This window comes from Nyctibius grandis, chromosome 18 (assembly GCF_013368605.1).
Source record: "Nyctibius grandis isolate bNycGra1 chromosome 18, bNycGra1.pri, whole genome shotgun sequence".
In the NCBI taxonomy this organism is placed as follows: Eukaryota; Metazoa; Chordata; class Aves; order Nyctibiiformes; family Nyctibiidae; genus Nyctibius; species Nyctibius grandis.
Window position 1 is genome coordinate 7,231,837 of NC_090675.1, and position 25,916 is coordinate 7,257,752.

Genomic DNA, 25,916 nt, shown 5'->3' on the forward strand with positions numbered 1-25,916 from the left:
GAAGCTCTGCTTGAGCATCAGGCTGTGTATGCAGGTGGGTGCACAGGAGTCTCCCTGCTCGGAAGCTGGGGTGGGAGGTGGGTGCTGCGTGGGGGAGTTTCCAAGCCCCGTGGGTCAGCCCCGTTGGGGCACCCGCTGCAGATAACACCCCGCTGCAGATAAAAGCGCCGGTGCGGAGGGGGCCATGGTGAGGACGGCAGAAGATCACAGGTGAGAGCCTGGCCCGTTGCACGCTTGCTTTTGCTTTCATGGAGCACTTGTTTCTGTACCGTGGGTGGGGGACTGGGGGGCTGGGGCTGTGTTCGGAGCATCCAGCTGAGGTCTGCGCTTCCCACTGCGTGTGTGATGGCTTCCCCCACCTTGCTCCAGGGCTGGCAGAGCCACTGTCCACCTGGCACCAAGCACAGCTGGAGCACAGCAAGGTTGTGGCTGGACCACATTGCTGCAGTCGCCGGGGGCTCCTCCACAGGGAATGGGGTTAGCTCGGCATTTTGGGGTGGGCTCTGGGCTACCTTTGCCAGCAGTTCCATGGTGGGTGCTAGGCCATGTGCAGCAGGCACAGCCCACAGCTCTGGGCTTGTTCTGATAGAGCTGTGATTGCTTTGGAGCAGCCTTGAGAGGTGAGTGGGTCAGCTTTGGGCAAAACCATCCCAAATGTCTATGTGTGGAGGACCTCCCATGCTGCCCTGGCTGATCCCTCTTCCCCTCCAGCTCTTCCAACCCCGCACACCAACTCTCCCTGCACGCCCAGCGTTGCTGCCCAGTCTCCCCAGCAAGCCGCCTGCCCGCAGCACTGGCAGCGTGTCCTGTCCTCTGCTCCCCTTCATGTTGCCCCCATCGTCCCAAAGCAGCGTGTTCCCACCAGCGCCTGAGATCCCCGGGGCAGGAGGCAGCTCCCTCTCCATGTGCCGCCCCAAGGACCTCCCAGGCAGCGGGCTCGCTCATGGGGAGTGTTGCATGGGGAAGGGGACACCTCACGAGCTCCCGCAGCACATGCCATCAGCAGCGTGGGCACTGACCTTCCCAAGGCACGGCGAGACCTTGGTTTTCTTCACTTCTTGCATTTCTTTGCAGGGATGAAGGCAGAAATCTCCCTGGGGTCGCTGGTGGTCCTCAGCCTGCTCCAGGCATCTGTATCTTCCTCCTATGGTATTGTCCTTTTCTCAGGTTTTGCAGATCAGGGGCTTTTCTGAGTAGGAAAGATAAAGTTAAGTCTAGAAGAGCCTGAATTATTATGTTGTAAGCAGCAAAGTCCCAAAGAGGCGTCAGAAGGAGCCGAGTCGGTTTGTATCGGCTGTGGCAGCAATCCTGGCTGCTTCACGTTTTTATCAGTTAACGTCCTATCAACTGATTTCTTAAAATCACGTTGAAGGAGAGGTCGGTTCGCAGAACCGCTCCGTCCCCACGGTACAACATGCTGTGCACAGCGGCGAGCACAGCCTCTCCCAGGAGAGCTCCCTCACTGCGCTCATGCTGGTTTTTATGGAGGCTGAAAACTGAACTCCCTTCTTCTCGGGGTGGGAGGAGGCTGGTTCCTGCTCTCCAGGTCTTCAGGATGAATTATTGTCTCTTTCTGAACTGAACTCGCTTCAGCTGCTGCAGTGTTTGGTGAATTGGAGCTACCAGGGGATGGGGAGTTTGGGGATGGGGCAGTCACTCAGCTCTCAGCCCTAAATCACTGCTCCAAAACATATCGAGACCTCAGCCTGTTAATTTACAAGATAAAATCCGTATGGAAAGCACATGCTTGACCTTTCATTTGTCTCACAGGGTGGTCCAGGCAATAATTTTTCTCACGAAGACTGACAAAGAGGTGAACTCAGGGAAGATATTTTAAAGAATCTGGGGAGAATTTGGAGATATTTATCCCCTTTGTGCTGATTTCTGAAACTTTCTTCTTCCCCAGAAGCTGTAGGAAAATGCCCTCACTCAGAGAAGCCCACCAAGGGCTGTCCCCTCCCGTCCTGTGACCGCAGCCAGCAGATGATGGGGACGCGATTCATTTTTGGGAGCTCCCAGAGCAGGAGGGGGAGCAGTGAGGGTGGCAGGAGGTTGCAGGGCAGACTGGGGAAAGCAGTGGGGAGATCAGGCTGCGTGTCCTGCTGTCTCGAGGTGTAGGGGGATATATATGAGCTTTGGCCAGCTGGTGCCGTGGGGAAGGACCCAAACTCACCATAGGTGTATGGGCAACGTGGCTATAACCAACCTAGGATAAAAAGTGAGGGAGTAAAGACAGGGATGAGGAAAAACAGCAGATGAGAGCTCTCAGTGCTGGGCTCTTAACGCTTGTCGGGGCAGCCTGCGGTGTCTGTGCAGGGTCTCTGAAGGCAACTGTGGCTGGAGGCGTAGGAATAAGATGAATCACGTTAATTGGGGTTGCAAAATAGCTTGAAGAAGTAGCAACTGCTCTCCTGTGGAACGGCAGGAGGGATGATGCCTACATGTGTCACGGGGCTTATTTGATACCCTTGTCGTGCCTGGGAGTGACTTACTCTGACTCCCCCGAGGAATATATGTGTATGGAGGTACCTGTCTCCCTAGAGAGCGAGCAGCAGCAGTGTCTGCTGTGCCGATATCCCTGGCTGCTGGAGGCACGGGGGGGACCCCACCGCAGCACAGGGATGCTCCTGGGTGGGAGGCAGCGCTCTCACCTCTGCTCTTCCCTTTCCCTTACCCAGATCTGCCAGAGGAGCTGTCGGACACGACCCTCCTGAGCAGCGTGGACGAGGCCAAGCGGCTGGTGGATGCAGCCTACAAGCGCACACGCGACCGGTGAGGGTCGGGGCTGAGCTCGGCCGCGGGCACAATCTGCAGCATCACCGGCTTTTCCTCCTCGCTCAGGCAGAGCGGGCAAGGGTGCGAGGTCCTCCGGGAGCACACTGGGCTGTGATCTGGCATTTTGCCTGCCTTCAGCCTGGTTTTTACACCACGTCTCCAGTCTGTTGGGTCCCTGAGAGCTGTAACTCTCTCCTCCTCCATGCGTGACATTCCTCCCAGCTCAGTGGTGCTTGGCTCTCTTTCATCCCTCAGGGATACTCTGAGGACTGGAGCCAGCACAGGCTCCTGCTGATTTCTAGTGGTTCCCTCCTCTGGAGGGATCAAATAGGCTGCAGTGAGGACATTGTGTGGGATCTGACAGGAGAGCCCAGCTTTTGCCACCATGGTTTGGGAGCGTATAGCTTCCTACTAGTCCATACATATCCCCCTTCAGTAGCCATCCTCTGACACCCCTCACTGGCTTAGGGACCCCTCCATCTGAGAGGAGGCTCCAGCAGCAGTAAGACAGGGTGACCTGGAGATGTTTAGGACCTCTGGATGGAGATGTTTAGGACCTCTGGATGGAGACTGGCACCTGCAGACATTGATGAGCTGGGTAACAGTTGAGTGAGGTTGGGTTGCCTCAAGGATATAAAGAGCTACAATTTCTCTTCTGGCAGGTGGAGCTGGGCAATATAGGAGATCCCCTTCCTGCAGCTCTGCTCCTCTGCCAAGGGTGGCAGGACCAGCCCTGGTCTCTTCCAGCTGCCACGCAGGGAGGTGGATGCCTCTGCCTTTGCTTGCAGTTCAGACTAGTAACACGCCAGGAGAGCTGGGGTGCCCGACGCTCAGGTGTGTGACCTGCAGCACTCTTGGCTTTGTCCCATTTCAGTCCTGCAGATTTTGTCTTATTCTCCCTTGCAGCATAAAGGAGCACCTGGAGAACGATGCCTTGACCCCATTAGAGCTTCTGGGATACTTCAAACAGCCGGTGGCAGGGACTCGCGTTGCCGTTCGGGCTGCGGATTACATGGAAACCACCCTGAGCCTCCTCAAGGAAAAGCTGCAATGGGCTGTGAGGGGGGACTTCAATGTCACAGGTAGGGATCTCCCCTTGCTGGGAGGAAGGCAGAGGAGGAGGATACAGGGCTTGGTCACTGGGGCTTGGGAGGAGGGAATGAAAGGGGGTTATGATGGGCCACGACTCAAATCCCTCCCATGCGGCTGCTAAGGCAAAGCCGAGGTATTTTTCTGTGCTCTCTTTCCATCTTAAAAAACTATTTGGGGGTTTATCAGTTAAAGAAAGTGCTTTGTGCGCTTCCCTGGTTCTTTCTGCCATATAGCTGTTAATGTACTGATGGGTCAAAGCTTGTAAGACTTTGCTAGATGATAAAATTCTTTCGCTTGAGTAGGGAATGAGTAAACACGGAGGATGTGACTCACAGTAGCCCGACCCCAGGGTGAGTAGTTGTTCTGCTAGACCGCAGCTCGCAATAGTCAAAGTCACTGCCAGCTTGTTCTGCATCGGGAGCAGGATGCTGTGAGAAAGGCACGAATAGAGAAGGAGAACAGAGCAAGGTGAGAGGACATTTCAGCTTGTGTCTTGAAGGAGCGATGTCCTCCATGAGGTGGCAGCCCCGGCCTCCCGGCAAGAGCAGAAGGCAAATTAGGAGCAGTAAGAGAAACAGTTCAGGAGGCACAGGGAGGGCTCCTGCCACGGGAAGATGAACTCGTGGGGATCCCCAGCATTACAGCAAAGCACTGGCAGGCGAAGACACACGTCACGGGGTGGTCCAGCATCGCCCCAGCACGGTGTGAGCAGGAAGAGGGAGGCAGGGCTGCCTGCGCTCTGCTCCAGCCTCTCCATCCAGGAGTGATGCTCCAGCACCGCTCCAGAGACTTGCCAGACCACCCGGCTGCCATCTCTCATCCACCTGCCCAGGAGGCAGCAGTGGCTTCTTAAACCATGCTGTGACCCAAACTCTTGGTGGCAGCATTGGCTGGGAAACCTCCAAGGGACTCAGGATGTGGTGTGGTAGCAGCAATAGCCAAGGAGGCTTCGCTGGTTGAACTCGGCCACTCATCTCCCATGCATGGGGAAATCTGCGTGGTGGAAATGCAAAGCCAGCGTCCCCTTGTGCTGCCCAGCCACCTGAGAGTGCTGCTACACACTGCTGGCTGCTTCCCGGGGGGGAAAAAACGTGTAACACACCACCAGGATGACCGTAGCTGTTAGCAATTTATGGTGGAGATAAAAAGGGAGGGGAAAGGAAGGAAAAAGGATTGCTAATGCTAGAAAGTCATTCCGCTGCTGCACAGGCTTAACATGTAATTATGAATAAGATTTGACCACAACTTTGTTGAGTTTGATGCTTTACAAATCAGAAAAAGCAATCTGCTGCTCTAGAAAGCATCCTCGGCACATCTTTGAGCAGGAAGACCTTAAATGACAGCCCCTTGTGCTCTCATGGATGATACTGTGATAAGAAACCATTCCAAGGGTACAAGAAGGAAAGCTTTTTCCTGAGCCTGGGAGGCACCACAAACCCAGCAGCACCAGTATGTTCCTGCATGTTTATTCTCTGTTGTTACCTGGCAGATCTGCTGACACCAGCTCAGCTGGGGTTGATTTTCAAGGCTAGTGGATGTGAGCAGCAGGATCAGAAAATAAATTGTGACACTTCTTTCGGCTACCGAACAATCACTGGCCAGTGCAACAACAGGTGAGGGGGCTGTGTCAGCAGGAGGAGGGATGGATGGAGGGATGGAGGGATGGATGGATCCTCCATGAGTAGAGCTAGACCTACGTTCCCAAGGAGGATCCATGTAGGATGCCTTCTTTAGGGTTTTACACCCAACAGTGTTGTTTCCTAGATGTGTGGAGCTTTCAATTACAAGCTTACTTCGAGGGTTTTTGGTGGTGTACATGAGCTAGCTCATTGGCCAAAATATGAATAGCTCTGTGTTGGGTATTGACTGCCCAGCCCAAGGTCTCTGTCATCAGGCTGCATCTTTCTTCTTTCTCCTGGGCTTTGGCTCTGCCCCTTTGCAGAGTCTCAAAGGGCTTCCTGACCCAAAACCCATACTGGGGTATGATCTGGCCATCTCCCTGCCCTACATTGTGTGTAGGAGGAAATCTGGGCACACAGGCTGGAAAAAAGCACCTTCTGCATGTCCCATGGCTGGATAAATGGAGGGGCACGACTGTAATGTGAGAGACAAGGGAAGCTGTGCTAAAGAGTGGAGTGTTTTAAAAGGGACAGTATAGGAGCAGTCCCCATCCCTCCCCTGTTACCAAGAACCTGGTAGGCAGAGCGTATCCTGGGAGCACCTCAGGCAGAGGAAGGGGTTCAGACAGCTCTGCCTGCCCAGGGGATGCTTTAGCCTTCAGGTGTCTGTGTAAGGAGAGAGCTACTTGCCTCCTTCCATTGTCAGACAGTGGTGTCTTCATTCAGGAGGGAGATCTGGGCTCTGGGATAAGGGACAGGTCCATCACACCTGAACCTAAACCCTGAAGCCCTGAAGAAGGTGGGGCTCAGCTGTGCTATGTGTCCCTCCTTTGTTCGGCCCTGAGCACTGTTACGTCTACGCTGTATGACAGGCAACCAGAGAACACACCTTAGACGGTGCACTCAAAATTAAATATATTATTAGTCTAATTAAGGCTTTAATGGTCTAATACAGCTATAATAACCACTTGGTCCAATTACAGCATGGTAACACAATCCAAATCACCCCATTTCTATTACAGGTCACTGGTAACACCATTAAATGAACAGGCATAAGTCTCTGCCCCTTTCCTCTGACGTTAAGCTTTTACCTTTGTTTTCTATCCATGGTCTGAGGTTGAGGGCCCTTCTTCAGGCTGGATGATGCAAGGAGTCACCAGCAACCTGAGTTCTTGCCTGGGAGAAGCTGAGGCTTGGTGTGTGTTATTATTATTATTGCTGGTTTTATTATTAAACCTGAAGCTTATTGATACCATCAAACCCACAGGGCTGCAGCAGCTCCCTGACCATTGTACATCACTGTGTGGTTCCCATTCCAAAGTCCTGTCTCTCTCCACATCCATGAGCTCTTGGCCCTGCCATGATCCTAATGACACTAACAGTTTGCTGTTCTTCCATTCACTCTGACAGGAGGAACCCATTACTAGGAGCTTCAAACAGAGCCCTGGCCAGATGGTTGCCAGCAGAGTATGAGGATGGTGTGTCAGTCCCCCGTGGGTGGACAGAAGGGAAGCGTGTCAATGGATTCCCCTTGCCACTGGTAATGTTTGTAAACAGTCATCTGAAAATGCAGCATCCAGGGCTTAGGATTGCCAAGTCCTTGGATAGATCACAGGCGTCAAGGTGCACGTCCCCTGGTGTGGTGGTGATCAGGAGGCAGAAGTTAAATTCACTGACTTCAGGTTGATCATATGAGAATCTCCAGGGTGATCTAACAGTAATGCTTTCTTACTCCCATGCTTTCAGGAAAAGCAAAGGAAAATTAATCAGATTACTGCAGAAGGAAGGGATAAAGAAAGAAGTACACAATGTGTCATTTTAAATTAAGTGCAATTAAGCCAAAGTAATTGACTCACCTTTTTTGATTCCGTTTGTGGAAGCTGGTTGTCTCCTGAAAAGCAATATGCCAGAGGATAAAATGAACAAGTGAATCCAATCCCCAGAATAAAAAATATCCAGCTAGAAATTCTGTATGTGGGTCCACGGCTGGGGTGATCTGTGGGGGTGCGTGTGGCTCTCGTGGTGCCTGGACAGGAGCAGGGACGCTGTGATGTGGTTTCTGGTCACTTGGGCTTGGTGCAACAGCAGCACTAATGAGGAGCTCTGCGATTTTCTGGGTTGTGTGCGCCTTACGCTCATGCTTTCACTGTACTTCCTAACTCTGCTCAACAGCACGGTGTCAGAGTTTTGACCACTTTTTCTGTAGTAATACACGAAGGAAGAACTGGTGGGGGAGTTGTGATGGATGGGGAAGGGATGAGAAGGGAAGAGGGCTTTGGGAGAGTGTCCTGCTAGAAGGAGTTTACTGAGCCAACTTTCAGATATTCCCAAGGACTATTTTTTTTCCACACTTCTATTTCAAAGTGGTCTTTTAAAATGTTTTGCCTCCCTTTCCCAGGCTATTCAGTATGGCTCTTGCTTAGCTGCTTCCATGTGTCCATCAAGGGATACTCTTGGCCTAGAGGCTCAGAAACCTGGCTAGAGCCAGAACAATGCAATGCTCAGCGAAGGGGGCACTCAGTGACGCCTTCCGACTCAGAGATTTGGGGTTTTTCTTCTGTGAAGTGTAAGGAATGCCTTGAGGATTTTTGCTGATGACCCTACGAACTGATGCACCCATTCGTACAAGTCATCTCCTAACACACACGTTCTGCCTTCATCCCCCGCAGGTTCGACAAGTGTCAAATGAGATTGTCCGCTTCCCCACTGCGCAGCTGAGGATGGACCAGCAGAGATCACTCATGTTCATGCAGTGGGGCCAGTTTATTGACCACGATCTGGATTTCAGTCCGGACACCCCAGCCAGAGTCACCTTCAGTGGCACTGTGGACTGTGACACCAGCTGTGCCAAGCTGCCCCCTTGCTTTCCCATCAAGGTACAACCAGCCTTCTTCTTACAGGGAAGAGAGGGAGAGGGTGTCTACTTTCCAACCAGGAGATGCTGGTGGCTGTCCCAGTCCTTGGCCACAGAAGGACATCCTCCCAGCGCAGACCAAGGGGGTCAGACTGCTCTCTGTAAGGTGGCGGTGCTGGGTCCCAGGGCCGGTCCCCAGATCTCAGGCAGGGTCACAGTGTGTCTTTCCCCCGTTTCCAACCATTTACCCATCTCCCTCAATGCTATGGCTTTGCTTTGGAGGGATGCTGCAAAGGCAGCATGGGTGATGTCTGGATTATAGTAAATGTGTCAGAGACAGGAGCTGATGGGTGTCAATACCCCAGCAAATCCATTCCCATTCGATGGTTAAATCTCAGTAGTGCATGGGGCAAGGAAGTGATGAGCATCTTTCAGTAGTGGCTAAGGCATCGCACAATAGTCACATTGCAGTCGTCGCTCCAGTAAATGCTTAATGATGTACATGTGCCCCCCGCAGCCCTGCTCTCCTGCCTTTGAGGACGTACTGCAGCTCTGGCTCTCCCATGTACCCATATTTCCTTTCGAGGAAAACTGTGAAGGGATGGAGCATCACTATTTGCCCAACGTGCATTTAAGAATGCAGGCAGGGTCACAAGTTCTGGATGACAACTGTCCGCACTGTAGATATGGACACTAGACTCCAACATGAGACAGGAACACCTGAGCTTTAAAGATTCAATCTATGTATATATTCAGGAGAAAAAGTTTAGCTATCCATAGGACTTTATGGAAATCTAGGCATCTCCAGGCTTTCATGCATATTTGGGACTTGGACTCCTAAAATAGCATCTCTGCTGTCAATCTGACCCTTCATATCTGGGATTTATGACTGATCTCCATGCTATCTAGCATGGGGACTGCCTTTGAAATGGCTCCTGCTTGGCTTCTCTTACGGCTGTACTATCACAGTGCAGTTTCTGCACCCCTGAACTGGTGATGAATTATTCTTTTCTCTTTCTGCAGATCCCACGCAATGACCCACGAATTAGAAACACGAACGATTGCCTGCCTTTCTTCCGCTCAGCTCCTGCTTGTACCGGCAAGAGAAAAGTTCGAGAACAGATCAATGCGCTCACCTCCTTCCTTGATGGCAGCGTGGTGTACGGCAGCGAAGTGCCTTTGGCCAGAAGACTGAGGGATCTGACCAACCAGCTGGGCTTGCTGGCTGTGAACCAGAATTTCAATGACGGGGGGAAGGAATATATGCCCTTTGGCCCAATGCCGAAGGAGCCCTGTCTTGTAGCCAGCAAGGGAGCTAGAATCCCTTGCTTTCTTGCAGGTAAGTTGGGTGCTGGCATCCCTAACCCTGAAATCCAGAGCAAACAATTCTACCAGCTCCAGTTCATTTCTTTAATTGTTTGTTTTTCTTATTTAAGTAGAAAATGGAGCATAGCAAAACATCATGAAAGACTGAGACAGGCTGTGCTAGGTAGGAGAAAGGTCTTCACCATCTCCAAGTCTTCTTTGTGTCTATATGCCTGGTGTGAAGCTGTCCCATCTGTGCTCAGCAGCGCTGGTGTAGGGCCCAGAGAGCACCCAGGGCTGCTGGAGGTGACCTGGGAACCAGTGCCGTGATGGAGCTGAGCAAGCGCAGCAATAGCAAACTGGCCTGAAGGCAACGGCTTGTCCATCCTTGTAATTTGGTGGCTATCTCTCTTCCATCAGGATGGGTACAGGTGTACTGGTGCTGGGCTGGGTCACCTCCATGAAACATTTGCCTGTGCTGCTGCACATTAGTGCATCTGCTGCACTGTGAGAGGAGCTTAGATCCCAGCTGGACTGAGAATGAGCTGGGCTGAATTAAAAGATGTGTCCCCACCACTGAGAAGGCTGAGGGAGCACTGGCAGCATGCCAGCCAGGACATCAGCACAGGCCTTCAGGCCATCAAGATAACCTCCTTCTCCATTTATCCTTTGTCAAGCTTTTGTTATCCTCTTGACCACTTCTTCAAGCCCTGCTGGTCAGGACCAGGGTGTTGCCACAAGCCTGCTGGACCCTAAAGAGGGATGTTTCTGATACACCTTGTGAATTAATGTCTCACTCCCTGGTCCTTTTCTTTTGGCGAGCAGGTCATCCTGGCTGACTCCTGCTGGCTCTGGCCATGCTGGGCTGCTCATGGCACTGCTGGAGAATGCTTGAGGGCACAACAGATCTCATCAGCTGTGGAGCTGATTTCTGTTCCCTTGGTCCCCTGCATACCTGGTCCAAGCTCCTCTGGACAACATCCCCATGGTCCTAGCTCTGCCGGAGCAGTTGCTGTTCCATAGCTGGGTACACAGCCATCAATGAATTCGTAGTGAACAGTTCAGGCTGGCTCGGAAGCTCCTTTGAAAATTCAGTCTTATTTGTGACTTTTCTGGTCCCTGAGAACTGGGGAAATTTTACATGTGCAGTTGCTTAACAGGGTTCAGAGCTTTCTTACTGGAGCTCTGTTGGAAGCCCTGGGTGGGTACATTCTGCTCGAGGAAACCTCACAGCGCTGCTTTTGTTTCTTCTTCCGCAGTCTCTTACAGACAGCCTTTGACAGTAAATGAAAAGGGCTCTGTGCTGAATGCAAGAGCAAATCCCTCTATTTACTGTGGGACTAGGGGACTAAATACGACATATTTACTTTTCTCTGAGTGCCTCTTTATACTCTCATCACCTGCTTGCCCTTGGGTTTCCTGCCCTAGATGGTTGAAGAAGGATTTCATATTTCATTGTGATGCCGTTTGTAATTTATTCCTTAAAGTTGTGACTCATTTTGCTCTTACTTTTACTCACCAGAGAGCTCCATTCTGACTCTCATCTTGCTTTGTGGCCAAAGCTTCACCTGGTTTGAAGGATTTCTTCTGACTTTCAGAGCTCCCTTGGCCATCCTGACTTCCCTCTGCCCATTTTAATTTCTCTCTTGAGCTGTGAGACTGCCTCTCTGATATGGGAGCCTGGAGAACACCTACTTGTATTTAGCTTCTTAAGTTAATGCTCCAAGCCCTTATTTGAAAAAAAAAAAATCTCCCCATCTTTCTGTGATGCTGAGAACCACCATGGTGGCATGTTGTTGGCTTTTGCTACCTCAGCAGAAATTTGGCTTTTCATTGGTGCTCTCCAACCCTTGGTGCCCAGACCGTTTTCCTTCTCCTCCTGTGTGTTTCTTACCCATCTTCTTCACAATGCAGATATCGAGGCATCTAAAAATTTCCCTGTGCATGCTTCCTGATGTGGCATTGGCCCCCTCCCAGTGGGAAGCAGCCACGCACACGCAGGTCACTGGCGGTACCAGCCTGCTCACTTGTGTTACTCCTAGGTGATTCTCGAGCAAACGAGATGCTGGAGCTGGCGTGCATGCACACACTCTTTGTGCGGGAGCACAACCGCCTGGCTAGAGGGCTGAAGAGACTGAATCCCCACTGGAATGGAGAGAAGCTCTACCAGGAAGCACGAAAGATCCTGGGTGCCATGATCCAGGTACCAGCCACGATTTTGTATGTCCTGGCTCTGCTGCCTTGTCTTGCAGTCTCACAGAATTAACGTGATGGGCTTTGTTAGTGTGGGGTGTCCAAAGGGTGCAGTATTCTGGGGTGCAAAGGCGCTGACCTGTCAAGCTGTTGAGGCAGGGAGGAGTATGTCTGGGGATACCTGAGTGCCAAGTCCTCAGCACCAACGGGCAGAGGATCCTGGTGTGCAGGCACAGGATGAGTGTGGGTCAGGCATGTTCCTGAAGCAGTTATGTCTGCTTTGCATTTTCATGCAAATCACTGCATGTTCTTGCAAATCTCATCACTGCTAGAGAGTGCAGAGCTCCCACCATGCATGTCTGGAGAAACCAGGAGCCCAGGCAGTGCCTGTGCCTGGAGCTGCACCGCCTGTGGCATGGTACATTGGCCAGCTGCAGAAGAGGCTTTGAACTAAGGCCACGGAACTGAAGAAACAAAAATGTCACTCAACAGTGTCATAAAGGACCCTCACGGGACTGCCAATGCAGCTGGGTGAAGGTCTGGTGAGGTGAAAGAAACACAGGACCTGGGGAGTGTCTCTGCTCCACACCCGTACTAGCAAAATCTCCTACATAAATCCTATCAAAGAAGTTCACTGTGGCACCTCCTGTAGTTTGAGACATGAACAATAACTTTGCTTCCAAAGAAACTGATGGCCAAGCAATTAATGATTCACACTTTCCTTGTTTCCTCCTAGATTATAACCTACAGGGACTACCTGCCTCTTCTGTTGGGAACCAGTTTCCGGAGACTGATTCCTCCCTACCGGGGCTACAAAGAGTCTGTGGATCCTCGAATATCCAATGTCTTCACCCTGGCTTTTCGTTTTGCTCATGCTGCAGTTCCCCCAACAGTTGACCGCTTAAATCAAAATTACAAGCCCATAGGTCCCAAAATTCTACTCAGAAGCACCTTCTTTGCTGTCTGGAGGATTGTGAAAGAAGGTAAAGCCTTTCTTGCACCTCTGCAGTGTAAATTTATTTCCTTCAGCCTTGTTTTGCCCTCTCTGGATGAGCTCCTGCTTGAGCGAAACTTAAAAGCAGTTTGTATTAAATGCATTAAATGACCTTTACTACCAGCCAGAGTTTTTCCCAACACAGCTGTTCTCTGCAGTGAAATGTGGCCCATCTTATTATGAAGCATGCTGTCTGATTCCTTAATTGCTCTAGCCTCTACGAACATTATTCGAAGTTATTTTCTTTTTAATGCTTTAAGTGCAGGAAAATTGATTCTTTTGTAGTATAAACTTATATTTAAATATAAGCTGCATTCAGCTCTCCTGAGCCTCTTATACACACACTTTCCACCCTGCATTGCTCACAAGTCCCTGTGTAACCATTGCAGGTGGTATTGACCCCTATCTCCGGAGCCTGATGGCTAATCAGGCCAAGCTGATGACACAGAAGCAAATGGTTGTGGATGAGCTCCGGGATCGGATGTTTGAGCAGGTTGAAAGGATTGGGTTTGATTTACCTGCACTTAACATGCAGCGTGGCAGAGATCATGGCCTCCCGGGTAAGTTGGCTGTAGGAGCAGAGCTTCCAAAGTAAAAACAAGTGGAAATCAGGCGCTCTTGTGATTGAACATTGAGAAACATCTCCAGCCCATGCTTGGCTGAAGTGACTTTACCCCAAAACTTTTCATAATTTCTGTACAACCGTAGGTAAAGTAGATGATAGGAGGTTGAGCAATGAAGTCAGAGCATGGCTGGAGCTGGAGAAGACACGTGGAGGCACACAGCCAGAAGAACATGGGGCATTGCACAGACCAGAGTCAAGTGCTCAGTGACTGACTCATTTGTGGTGTTGTTTACATGGCAAAATAGGGAAAGTAGTTCAGCAACAAGTTTGCAGGAGCGGAATTAGGGCCAGAAGTCCCCCGTGGTTTCTCTCCAAAGGTCCAGCCCAACCACACATGACCAGAAGAGCAGATTGCAATATGCGAGGAAGATCTTGTTGTACTTTCTCTATAAAGACTGTGTTGCTGAAAAAAAGCATGTTAGAACCACTCTCAGGGCTCTGCAAGATGCAAAACCCATGTAATGGCATTGCAAGGTGGTCTTGAGAAATAAGTTGTTGATAGGAGTTTACAGCTGGCTCGTGGGTGTGTCATTGCGTTAACAGTTATTAGACTGATGTAAGAGCCTGGAGCTGCTGCCTCAGTAATGTCCTGGGAGATGCAATAAGGCTCACTTTGAAACTGTGATGAAAAGTGCGCTGGAGTCACAGGTTTTAAGCCCAGCCAGAGGCTTTGCAATACACCCAGGTGAATGGTCAGGTCACGGGATTGCTCTGCCTTTGGTACAACAGAAGGTTGTAGCTCACAGCACAGGGTTAGGAGCAGTCACAGCACACGCAGGATCAGGTGCCTGAACATAGGTCTCCTTTTCTGTTTGCAGTGCCCTGGGGTCCCTCCTCTGGCTCTCTGCTGCAGCTTCAGCAGGGCGTGGGTCTCCCATAGTTCCTTGGTCAGGTCACCAGGAGGTTGTTTCAGACACACCATGGCTCTGGTGCCTGGGCACCTTCATTGCCGCTGAACAGCAAAACGGTGCTGGAAGGTGGTGGAACAACTCCCACTAGCAGAGATCACTTGCAAAGACATGGCCCTTCCTCAAACAGCATTGAAATGCCAGGCAGGAGCAACTGGCTCTGGAGGAGTGGAAAGTCGATGGCATTAACAGAAATATAAAAAAAAATAGAAAAATGTTTTAAATATATTGGGACCGTACCTGTGCCCCAGCTTTGGGAAAGATAGATAGGAAAAAATCTTTCCAGGAGGGGAAACACATTACTGATCTGTCTGCTCTTGCAGGTTATAGCTCCTGGAGAAGATTCTGTGGGCTCTCACAACCTTCCGGATTGAAGGCACTTGCTAAAGTGTTGAGGAATCGTGGTCTGGCAAAGAAGTTCATACGGCTGTATGGGACACCAAAGAATATTGACATTTGGCTCGGGGCACTTGCAGAGCCCTTTGTGAAGAGAGGCAGAGTTGGGCCTCTCATGGCTTGTCTCATTGGCACCCAGTTCAGGAACGTTCGTGATGGGGACAGGTAAGAGAGGAGACGGGTATACAAACCCCAAAGGACAGAGGGAGGCTGGAGTTTGTGTGGATTTAGAAACTGTTCCCGTTGTTTTGGGGGTTGTTTTCATTACTCTTCCAAATCCTCTTTTCCATTTCTGGTGATGTTCTTATTCCCTGTCTAGATCTATCATGGTTCAGATCCTAGGCTAAGATCCCTTCCCAGCCAAATGTTTTCACCCTCAGCCTGTTCACTACTTGCGCAAACTGGATTGCCCTTCTCCATGCTGATGGTTCACACCCAGGGTGAAACTTTGAGCTCTTTTCCTGCCTTCAGATAAGTGGTTTCAAGGGGGCACACGTCACTCTGTGTTCAGACAGCAGCTCGTTCCAGCAAAGAGAAACATATAAATACCTTAGCAAGAAAAACAGGTACAGCTCTAAGGGTGGGGAAACCATGATCTACATGGATTGACTTCACCAATTAGAAAGAAAAGCTCTCAGGTTTAATCAGCCTAAATGGCTTGCACTGACAGTAGATGCTCTACATGTGTTGATGTGGTGGCTCATGCTTTGGGTAGTTTTGAAAATTTGCCTGCAGAGCAAGAGATGTTGCCTAAGGACTAACACACTTTCAGGCTTTGCAGGGAGTAAAAGAGATTAAGTGTTCTCTCTTGGTTAAGTCTCAGCTCAGCCTTAGCTGCTTCCCTGGCACTGGCAGCATCCCTGTCCCCTCTCTGTTGGACTGCTCCTTCTGGGCTCCTATGCCCTGCAAAAGTCAGACATCTGTCCACCTTCCTATCGCCTGAGTTTGCAATACACAGCTTTGCACCGTCGCATTGTCTTATGCGCTGCTCAGGAGACTTGGAGATTTTTTTTTCGCTATTTCTCCTTTCCACCCCAGCTGTGAGTTGGACTGCTGTGGTCTGAGATGTAGCAGCGTCTGGGCTTCGCTTGCCCCAGGAGGTGGGTGGGTTGGGGTTTGCTTGCCAGTCAAAATCATTTGAGCAGTGTTGTGCTTTCAACATCCCCAAAGTCCTTCTCCTCCTCCTTGAATTTGCTCGGGGGCGTCAGGTGCAGAAGGGAGTTACATGCCCCAGTTTAAGCTGCATTTCTGAAGCAAGGTACTGGCTAGCAGCATTGCCTGAAAATGAATCGTGACCAATGTTTCTGGGAAACTTTTCTGCCTGGAAAGACTTTCTATGAGCTCAAAACCCAGCACTGGGAGCTTAAAGGCAAACAGTCTGCTGCGCATTTAGAAATCCCATTCTTATGGCAGGATACAAGAATACCCGTTTGTTTTTTTTTTTTTTAAAGAGTAATTATAGGGCTGGTTCCAGCATGGCAATCATGTGGATGTAACCACAGTTTGCATTCAGTACGTGCTGACTTTTCTATTTGAAAGAGGGTGCTCGTGCCTCATTTGAGGGAACACAGGGCGAGGCTTTAATTCAATTGCATCTTTATTATATGTCCCTGGCAGAAAAGCAATTTAAATTATCCAGCTGGTGAGTCGGGGCTCTTGATTTAAATAACAGGAATTTAAATTTGTTCTTGGCAAAAGAAATGTGTTATTGGTGTTAATGGGAAATAATGTTGCAGGAATCTTGAATGTGAAGAAGCCAGAAGGGAAAAATCTGTTGTGTCTTCTTTCTCCTGCAGGTTTTGGTGGGAGAACAGAGGGGTTTTCACTCCTCAGCAGCGCTGTTCACTGGCCAAAATCTCCTTGTCACGAATAATATGTGACAACACCCACATCTCTAAAGTATCAAGACGTATCTTCCGGGCCAACAGATACCCTCGTGGCTTTGTGAGCTGCAGCCGGATCCCAAAGCTGGACCTCAGACCCTGGAAGGAACGGCCTGAGGAAGTTCCAGAGCAAGGTATGAGCTTCAAACAGCAAACGCGTGAGATAACCAGACCCCCAAGGCTCTAAACAGAGCTGCCTAACACAGGTCTGAGCATATCTAGCACATGTTTAGATACTCCACTTCATCAGGTCCACGGGAGTAGCTCCTCTGGCAGCATCAGCACGGCAAAACCAAGCTAAGTGCATTGCTCTGGAGTTTTTCTGATTAACAGACTTTGCAGTTTAACTCTTTGCTGTTGATGCCCGTGCTTTTCTGCATGGGAAGTGATGCCCAGATCGGGGATGCTGGTCTTTCTGTCTAGGTAGTTGGTCTGTCTTTTGCACAGCTTTGAGCAGGCTGTCAGCACATCTTTATCAGACCAAAAGCAGCTCTGCACTTGAATGGAGGTTCCCACTTTATGGGAGAGATTGTGGAGTTTGATTTCTGCTAGGAAAGTTTTTGCCTGTATTTACAGTATTTCTCTCGGCTGCCTTCAGCATTTGTAAAGTTCTTGAGGTTTGAGTTCTTGAGGCCCTGCCATGCTCTCATGATGATACCCAGGCTGTGAGAAAGAGCAAATCTCTGCAGCTAACAGCAATGCTGAAGAGCTCAGACAACTCCATCTACAGTCAGCTCCCGCTTTCTGTGAGGATGGTTCTTTATATCCTCTGCAGGGCTGTGGGATTTGATGCCCAGATCAACAGGGTACAACCATAAATGCCATCTTCATGGTGTCAGAAAAAGTGATGTTTGTAGGATCTTGTAGTCAAGCAAGGGTCCCTGGAGGTCTTTAGAGCAATCAGGACTAATACCAGAGTTATTGGTCCGACTTTTCCAGCTTAACCTGTGGAAATAAATCACACAAGATAACAAGGAGCTATGGCACGTCCTTTTCTCTTCTGTTAACACATTGCTTTTTATGTCCTGTAGAAGACACATCTGGTAACTTCAAATGCTGAACATTGAGGATTCCCCAGAAGTTCGGACTTGGGAAGCTGCCAAGATGGATTATTATTTTTTACTCTGTGTATGCTTTTACTGCCTGAAATGTTTGGGTGTGGTTGCTGTCATTTGCTCAGTTTAGTTTGCATGAGGCCTTTTTGGTGAGGTGGAGTCCAGCTATAAAAGAACGTCATTGAAAGATGTCCCAGATCTGTGCAAATGATTCAATATCACAAAGCAAAATGAGTTATCCAGAGACTGACTCCCAATCAAACCAGCTGCTGGCTTAGGCAATTTCACATACACTGTGTTTCAGTACGCTTTACTGTCAAAAACATGTTTTGGACCCTCCTTTCAAAGTTTGTGACCTACATAGAAAGAGATTGGGGCATTGGAGTGGCTGCTTATTCTTGCTCTCCAATTTTTTTTGTTTAAAAAAAGTACGTACTTCAGTTTCCAGGGAAAATGTACTAATTTCACGGTGCCTTTGAGTGAAGCAGAAATAGCTGCTACGCACCCCAAACAGACTTGTTTAAAATGCCCCGTTTCAGGTTTTGCTTGAATACAGAATGAAGAAATTGTCTACATGGAAGAAAGATGTTTTCTCATCATTTTTTGTCCTTAGTCCAGAATGCCTAAGGCATCATCTAGTGTGGCAGAAATCCATGGCAAGTTATTGCTGCAGCATGGCATGAGCCAGAGTGATTTAGCCCTGGGCAGTGGAGCTGATGGGATGTGTCCTGGCAAAGATAAGAACAGTCTTAACTTACAAGAAAGTAAAAGCTAATCTAGTTTTACTGCAACTTTATATCTTTTAACTCCCCTCAATATCTTTTCATGAAAGGGATCAAAACTACTTTCTCCTTCCTCTGTAGTCTGCTATGTTACTGTTATCAATCAATAAATTGCAATTTTGAGCTGAGGCCAAAATGTTCCTTGCACTTCGTAAAAGGTGCAGTAACCACAGGTGAGTGGAGGATGGTGGTAGGTTTTGCACGGGAATATTGGGCCAAGTCAACTCAAGAACCCATGTATTTTTAATGAAAGAAGGTATTTCTTGCTGAAGTCTCTGACCCATACTCCTGTGTCACGTGGCACTATGAAATATTCCTCAGAGAAACGGCCGGCGCAGGAGTAGTTCCAACAAACACTTGGCAAGAATCTCCTCCTTATCACCCCCAAAATGTGAAGAGTCTCTGAGATCCTTGGAGAAAAAGAAGAGGCATAGGGATTGACTTCTGGCAGCACTTGGCCAGGGTGGAGGGGCAGTGCTGGGGCTGTGTAACGTCCCCGGTGTGTAGGCTGATAAACATAAGCCTGGACATGTTTTGAAGGCAGAAAGCTTGCAAACATGCCCTGGGGAGGGTTGAAGCCCACTGTTTCTTGGGTAAGTTCCTGGTGCTGAGAGCTACAAGGGCGTCAACAGATTTGATGGGTGTGAGATGCCTGACTACATAGGGGATGTCTCAGTCTCTCTAGCTTCAGTCTTCTAGTATTAGTTGTGTAACTCTTAACACCTGCACCTCCAGCATCTGTTCAGCCCCTTGGGGACAGAGGAGGTCTCATTCATTACCTTTTGACTTCAGCAATTAACTTAAAGGGGGAGGAAATGACTGGCTCAAAAATCACTCACGATCTTTCTGTGTGCACTAAGGGCAGAGGACCTATTTTTCCAATTTTAGCCGAGCACAAGACTGAAATTTGGAAAAGTTCCTTTTGAAGACTGGGTGGCTGATGTGGTCCTCGGCACTGAGAAGTCCCAACACTTTGCCCTCTGATAGCTTGTTCCAGTCTGTTCCAGTGGAGCTATTTTTGCCAGCAGTTTCCAGTGGGGATTGCTCCCATTTCAGAATCCAGTCCTCCTATTTCATCCTGAAATCATTGCTTTTGCATTTAGAAGTCAATCATGTTCTTTGACTTAAGCAACTCCTCTCTCTCTCTCTAGCGTTGCTGTATTGACAGCAGTCCATTCTCTCCTGAACCTTCATTTTTCTTACCATAAACAAGACAATTTTCTTAGCCTTTTCCCATGAGATCAGACCACCTTCCCTGCCTCCATCTCTCTCTGCTGGCCAATGTGTGGCTTGTCAGAGTTTGTGAGTAGGAGAGTCATTAAAGCTGCATGATGAAAGCTCATGATGTGAGCAAGCCCCTCCTCTCCTGGTCTAAGGTTCACTTCAGTTGAGCCAGGCTCTGAAAAGGGTGCAGAGACCCACAGGCAAAAGGGAGCCAGCTGAGCACGGATACCTTTAGTCTGGAAACTGGGAGCTTCATTAGACCTGTCGTTTCTGAAAACGCCTTGCAGGTGAGACAAAACCTGACTACTTTTGAAATGGAAGCACGATGGATCTAGGTGCTAGGGATCCTTGCAACAGAAGAAGATTATATCTGAGGATTTTGTATCTGTGGGTTTGGAGCCTAAATGTTTTGTTAGATCTGAGCTGACTATCTATTTCAGCCTGGAGAAGAGAAGGCTCTGGGGAGATCTTATTGCAGTCTTTCAGTACTTAAAGGGGGCTTATAAGAAAGATGGGGACAAACTTTTTAGCAGGACCTGTTGTGATAGAACAAGGGGTAATGCTTTTAAACTAAAAGGGGGTAGATTTAGACTAGATATAAGGAAGAAATTTTTTACAATGAGAGTGGTGAGACACTGGTACATATTGCCCAGAGAGGTGGTAAATGCCCCATCCTTGGAAACACTCAAGGTCATGTTAGATGGGGCTCTGAGCAACCTGATCTGGTTGAAGATGTCCCTGCTCGCTGCAGGGGGGTTGGAGTACATGACCTTTAAATGTCCCTTCCAACCCAAACCCCCAGGTCCCTCAGCCGCTCCTCATCACACTTGTGCTCCAGACCCTTCATCAGCTTCGTTGCCCTTCTCTGGACTCGCTCCAGCACCTCGATGTCTTTCTTGTAGTGAGGGGCCCAAAACTGAACCCAGGATTCGAGGTGTGGCCTCACCAGTGCCGAGTCCAGGGGGAAGATCCCTGCCCTAGTCCTGCAGGCCACACTAGTGCTGATACAAGCCCTTGCCTTTTCCCATACTCATTGGAGATACTTACCAGCTGTTGAAAGCCCCAAATAACCATTAGCCTAGCTTCAAACTGTTGTGTATCTGATGTCTTCTTGAGACTGTGTTTGTCCTCAGTGCTCTGAGTGTGCGGGGTTACCTTTCTGCATGGGACAGCTCAGTGATGCCCAGTCGATGTTGATTGTTCCTGTTCGGTGGTGCCATAGAGAACCACTCCTCTCACAGCAGACCATGTCGAGGTCTAACACATCCTCACACTTGTAAATCTGCTTATGTGGATCCTTTAGTTATGCTTTGTTTTGATCATGTGGGCACAACTATTTGAGCTGGAGACATTTTTCTGTCTTTTCATCAGGTTCAGCATCTTGTGTTCTTGTAGATCAGCTGTATTTTAGGGTTGCTGTGCTCCTTTGGGTAAGTCATCAATTAGCTACAGCTTAGTACCTGTTTGGTAGTGCACTGAATACAACAGGAGCATAATTTCCTTACAGCCTTGATGAAAGTGTTTGAAAATTGCTCTCAGTGACTTGGAAGATGAATCCTGCATTCAGATACTTCTGCAAGACGGCCTTCTATAAGTTGTGGATCTTCACCCTAAGCATTCTGGTTATTATCGTCAGTCTTCCTCGTGGACCTAACGTGGAAAACGTGAAGTAAGTTGTCTGTGGCTTTATTCTGCTCTGGGCATTGATAGAGTTAACTCACGCTCTGTTTTGGAGGGTCCTGGGAGCTGCAGCGGGGAGGAATTAGTTGTATATTGGTGTGGAGGGTCGCCAGGCCCTGTAATTCAGAGAAGGGAGTGGGTTTCAGTATTGTATTTGAGTTGAGTTGATAGAAAGAATAATGAATTATGGAAGGAAAGGATGTAAAAGGTGACATAAATAGGTAATGCCAACAAACTGGATGTAACGCACAGGTAAACTAACCTGCTGTTTTTAGCAAACCTCTCCTGTCTGGTCCTTTATGTTTTCAGAAAGGGTCATTAGCCATTGGAACGGGCTGCCCAGGGAGGTGGTGGAGTCACCATCTCTGGAGGGGTTTAAGAAAAGACTGGACATGGCACTTAGTGCCATGGTCTAGTTGACAGGGTGGTGTCAGGGCAATGGTTGGACTTGATGATCCCAGAGGGCTCTTCCAACTTGGTTGATTCTGTGATTCTGTGGTCTTCAGAGCTGTATTTCCCTCCTTCATGTGGTGGGTCATCCCCCGTCTAAGCTGTGCTGAGAAAGCCTCTGCAGGTGCTCTTCTCTTTCTCAACTTTATCCTGACCCAGTGCTCACCTGAACAGGCACGAGCAGACATTCCCACAGTGCAGTGCTGGCACCTGCATTGTCACTGGTGTCCCCACCACTGCAATTACAGCCAGGTGCCCCTAGTCTCTGAGCCCACCCCCTTGTTGCCTGTCCCCTCTCTCCATCTGTTACTGCCTCTGCAACGAGCCTGAGTTCATATCTGCTAACTGAGCATCAGCCTTTTGCTTTAAGAAGTTTTCCTCAGTTCTTGACTTTTGCACCTTTATTCTTTTCTTTATTTTTCCAGTATCTGCTAAAATATGGCTACCAGAATTGCAGTCTAATGTCACCTAGAGGCAAAAATCATCTCTCTTTCCACAGCCTGGGCAACAGCGGAGTTAGGTGCATGTTTATTGCAGCCTGTATTCATGGTTCAGCAAGGTGGGCGGGGAAGTAGAGTACAATCAGGTGCACTATGAATTCAGGCATGTTTTAATATTTGGCTGATCCACAGAATTGCTGTAGCTGTAGTTGCTAAGCCATTGGTTGAAGAAAACCTGCTAGGTGTATTTGTCTCCTCTAAAGAAATGATGAGCTGAAGAGACATACTAGTTGCTCTTCTCCAAGTCATGGGTCAAATCTGGGTCTGCAGAGAAACAGGCTCCACTGCAGGAGCAGTCTGTGAGATGGGCTGGTTTGGAAGAATGATGTTAGGTCCCTTTACCCAATTTCAGTGTCTCTTTGGCTAATGACCACTCCCCTTTTCCAGGTTTTTGCGCATGTCATTGCTGCCACTCAAATACATTTTTGGTCTCAAGGTAGTGGTGAAGGGAAAGGAGAACCTCAGGACTAAGAAACCTTCTGTCCTTGTGTTGAATCACCAGACCTCCCTTGATGTTATGGGTATGTGGTGAAGGGAAAGGAGAACCTCAGGACTAAGAAACCTTCTGTCCTTGTGTTGAATCACCAGACCTCCCTTGATGTTATGGGTATGTGGTGATCCTGCCTCCTGCTCCCGGTCCCGGTTGTCTGTAGGGGAGGACAGTACGAAATCCCAAGTACCACAGGCAGAGGCAGGAGTGGCTGCTACACAGTCCATTACCAGCTAGCCCCAAGCCAGGGCTGATCTCCAGGGTATTAGAGCCAGGGTTGTTCTCCAGGGTATTAGAGGTATTCTCAAGCTAAATCAGCTTCATCCTTTCCAAGAGAATGGGGATGAGAGTGTCAGTTGCCCACAGCCATGTCATAGCCGCTCTCATTCAGTGTTGGCAATAGTCCTCCTCTAAGTGGGTGGTTGGTCTGGAGACCCCCAGAATCCCTTTCCCAACATCTTTCTGATCCTATGAAGCTGGATGGGCACTGCAGGCATGTCATCTCCCAGAGGAGAGTGCTGTAGCCCAGAATCTGGAGGAAACCTCAGTGCAGATGACAACTTGTTCTGTCCTTGTTCTCCCCTTCCAGTGACTGCGGAGATATTACCAAGTCGCTGTTTGCTCGTTGTAAAGAAGGAAGTCCTATACATGGGCACTTTTGGCCTAGCGTGCTGGCTTTCAGGAGCCATTTTCATTGACCGCAAGAAGAGGGAAGAGTCTATCACTACCTTGACAGAGGTGGCGCACTCTCTGCACAAAGAAAATGTGAGTGGGGAGGGGTCTGGTGAGGAGCCAGTGGAAAACATGAACCTTGATGTGGTGGGAAAGGGATCTTTGTCTCTGGGCTGGGCACTGATCAGAACAGAGTAAGAGCATCTCTGGTGGGTTCAGTGTGTTGTGTGTCCATAAAGTGCTTGAAGTGGAGGAAGAGGATGTCTCTGCATGGTCAGGAGCAGACAGATCAGTCCCAGGGGAGTATGCCCATGCAGTGGCTTAGAATAGTAACTGGAGGTCCCTCCATCTCAGTGTCTTCTCCTTCCTGCAGTTACACGTCTTGATCTTCCCTGAAGGAACTCGCAATCATGGTGGCTCCATGTTGCCCTTCAAGCGTGGGGCCTTCCAGCTGGCTGTGAGAGCCCAGGTGAGAGCTTCCTTCCTTCTGCCCCTTGGGGTGTAGTTTGTCTACCGTGGTCCACCAGCAACCGGGGCTATGTGGCTCCTGGTCCCTGACTTCTCTTTGGATCAAGCACGCATCCAGAAGCCCACAAGGAGCTTGCAGGTGGCACAGGAGGGGGCTGTTTCTGGGGCAAGTGGAAAACCTTCATGACTCAGCTGGGAAAAAAAGTGAGGGGACATTGACAAGAGCCCTGGACCTGCCCGAGGGGAGCTTCTGCTGAACAATGCATGGCAATCCATGCATTGTTGGCCTAAATACAGAGATTAAAATGCAAAAACCAACAGCAAAGACATTGGGTGATGCAGTTAAATCATCTAAATATCCCAATAACCCTCTGAGTGTCTGCTACGAAGCTGACTGGGATAATTATCAGCAAGGTGCACGGTTCACCTAAGAACACCAGTTCTGTTTTGGGGCAGGAATGGGGAAATTTGTAGATTCACTGTAGACTGCCTCCCCTCCAGGTCCCCATTATTCCTATAGTGATCTCTTCCTATGACAACTTCTACAACAGGAAGGAGAAGAGATTTACACCAGGTAAGGTTGACTTGGGGCAAAGAGCGGGCTGGGTGTTGGTGTGATCTCAGTCCTTGGAGGGAGCCATGAGGTGGGTGGGCAGAAGACCATGTGCGTTGTTGAGATAGCAGCCAGACAACAGCAGTTTCTGTCTTCTTGGGAGGGAATGGGAGATTGCAGGCATCACTTTTGCCTCTCCCCTTGGATTTCTCACAGCTTGTCCCATACCCTGTGTGAGGGAACCTGGAGAAGCAGCAGAGTCCTGGGGCAGACCCTGCCCCTGGCCCCACCACTCTGTCCTCGGATCTGCAGGTGCATGGAGAGTTGGGAAACAAAAGCAAACACGGAGCTCTCAGCAAAAGTCACCCTGAGAGTGTGTCTCCTCCCAGTTACCATGTTTTGTCCATTTATGGTGACAAAAATTTCTGCTGGTCACTGATAAAATTTTATGGGGAAAAAATGGCACAAGTCTTGGGCTTCAGAAGGAAAAAATGCAGGAAAAAAAATGTTTCAAACTCCAACAGAGAAAAGTAACTCATCCTGTTCCTCCACTTCCTTTGCTGACGCCCACCCCAAAATGGGCTTCTGCCATTTCCCAACCTCCCCCAGGCTAGCTCTGCTGTTTCCTAAGGGGAGGATTTGCATCTGAAATTCTCATTACTCCCATTGTTTGTGCCTGGGTGTAGTCATTCCCTCTCAGGCAGACACCTGCAAGAGAGAGTAGGTGCAAATGTTAAACACTGCATTGTTTGCTTCTACTAATCTTTCACTTCTTGGGTCTATATCTCATTCTCTTTGCCGTGATCTAGACAGAACCTGAGGTCTTTCCACCGTGCAAACTTATTCTGTGTAAATCTTTGCATTGGATGTATTTGGGGAGAGATTCACCTGTTTCTGTATTTATGATTTCTGTGGTCTTTGTGGATGGGAAAAGCCTGGTTTGCGTTTTGCTGTGTACATCCTGGACACTACAGGGTTGCTACACTGTTGTTGGTGTGTGAAAGGGCATTTCCCTTCACTTCTGTCTTGTTGCTTGGTTTGCACCGATCCCTCTGCTACATCTTCTCTTGCTCTTCTACACTATTCACATATTTTCTTCTCCCTCTCTGACCCTCCTATTTCACTCTTCCAGGAAAATGCATCATCCAGATCCTGCCAGAAGTGGAGACCCTTGGTCTGGGCTCAGACGATGTTCCCAAGCTCACCGAGGAGGTCCGTGACTCCATGCTCACCACCTATCAGGAGATATCAGGAGTGGTGAACAGGGCTTCCCATTAGGGATCCTATCTTCCAGCTCCAGCTGTGTGTGTAGCAGCTGAGAGGGAGGGCATGGCAACCACAAGAAGATCTGGCAGCAGAGGCAACCATAGATTGCCACTCTGACATACCAGAGACAGG

At 49.2% G+C, this 25,916-nt stretch overlaps 1 protein-coding gene across 1 annotated transcript; it reads left to right on the plus strand.

Moving 5' to 3' along the window:
• On the plus strand, positions 1–25,796 carry LOC137672019 (eosinophil peroxidase-like). Its single transcript, XM_068415962.1, has 19 exons — positions 1–34; positions 1,075–1,149; positions 2,679–2,772; positions 3,682–3,857; positions 5,357–5,480; positions 6,897–7,026; positions 8,156–8,362; positions 9,364–9,679; positions 11,688–11,848; positions 12,575–12,821; positions 13,222–13,392; positions 14,689–14,926; positions 16,558–16,778; positions 21,245–21,374; positions 22,723–22,856; positions 23,415–23,590; positions 23,871–23,966; positions 24,467–24,539; positions 25,651–25,796. The coding sequence occupies exons 2-19, from the start codon at positions 1,077–1,079 to the stop codon at positions 25,794–25,796; spliced, it is 2,913 nt and encodes a 970-aa protein (XP_068272063.1). The 5' UTR covers positions 1–34; positions 1,075–1,076.
• The last annotated feature ends 120 nt before the right edge of the window (positions 25,797–25,916 follow it).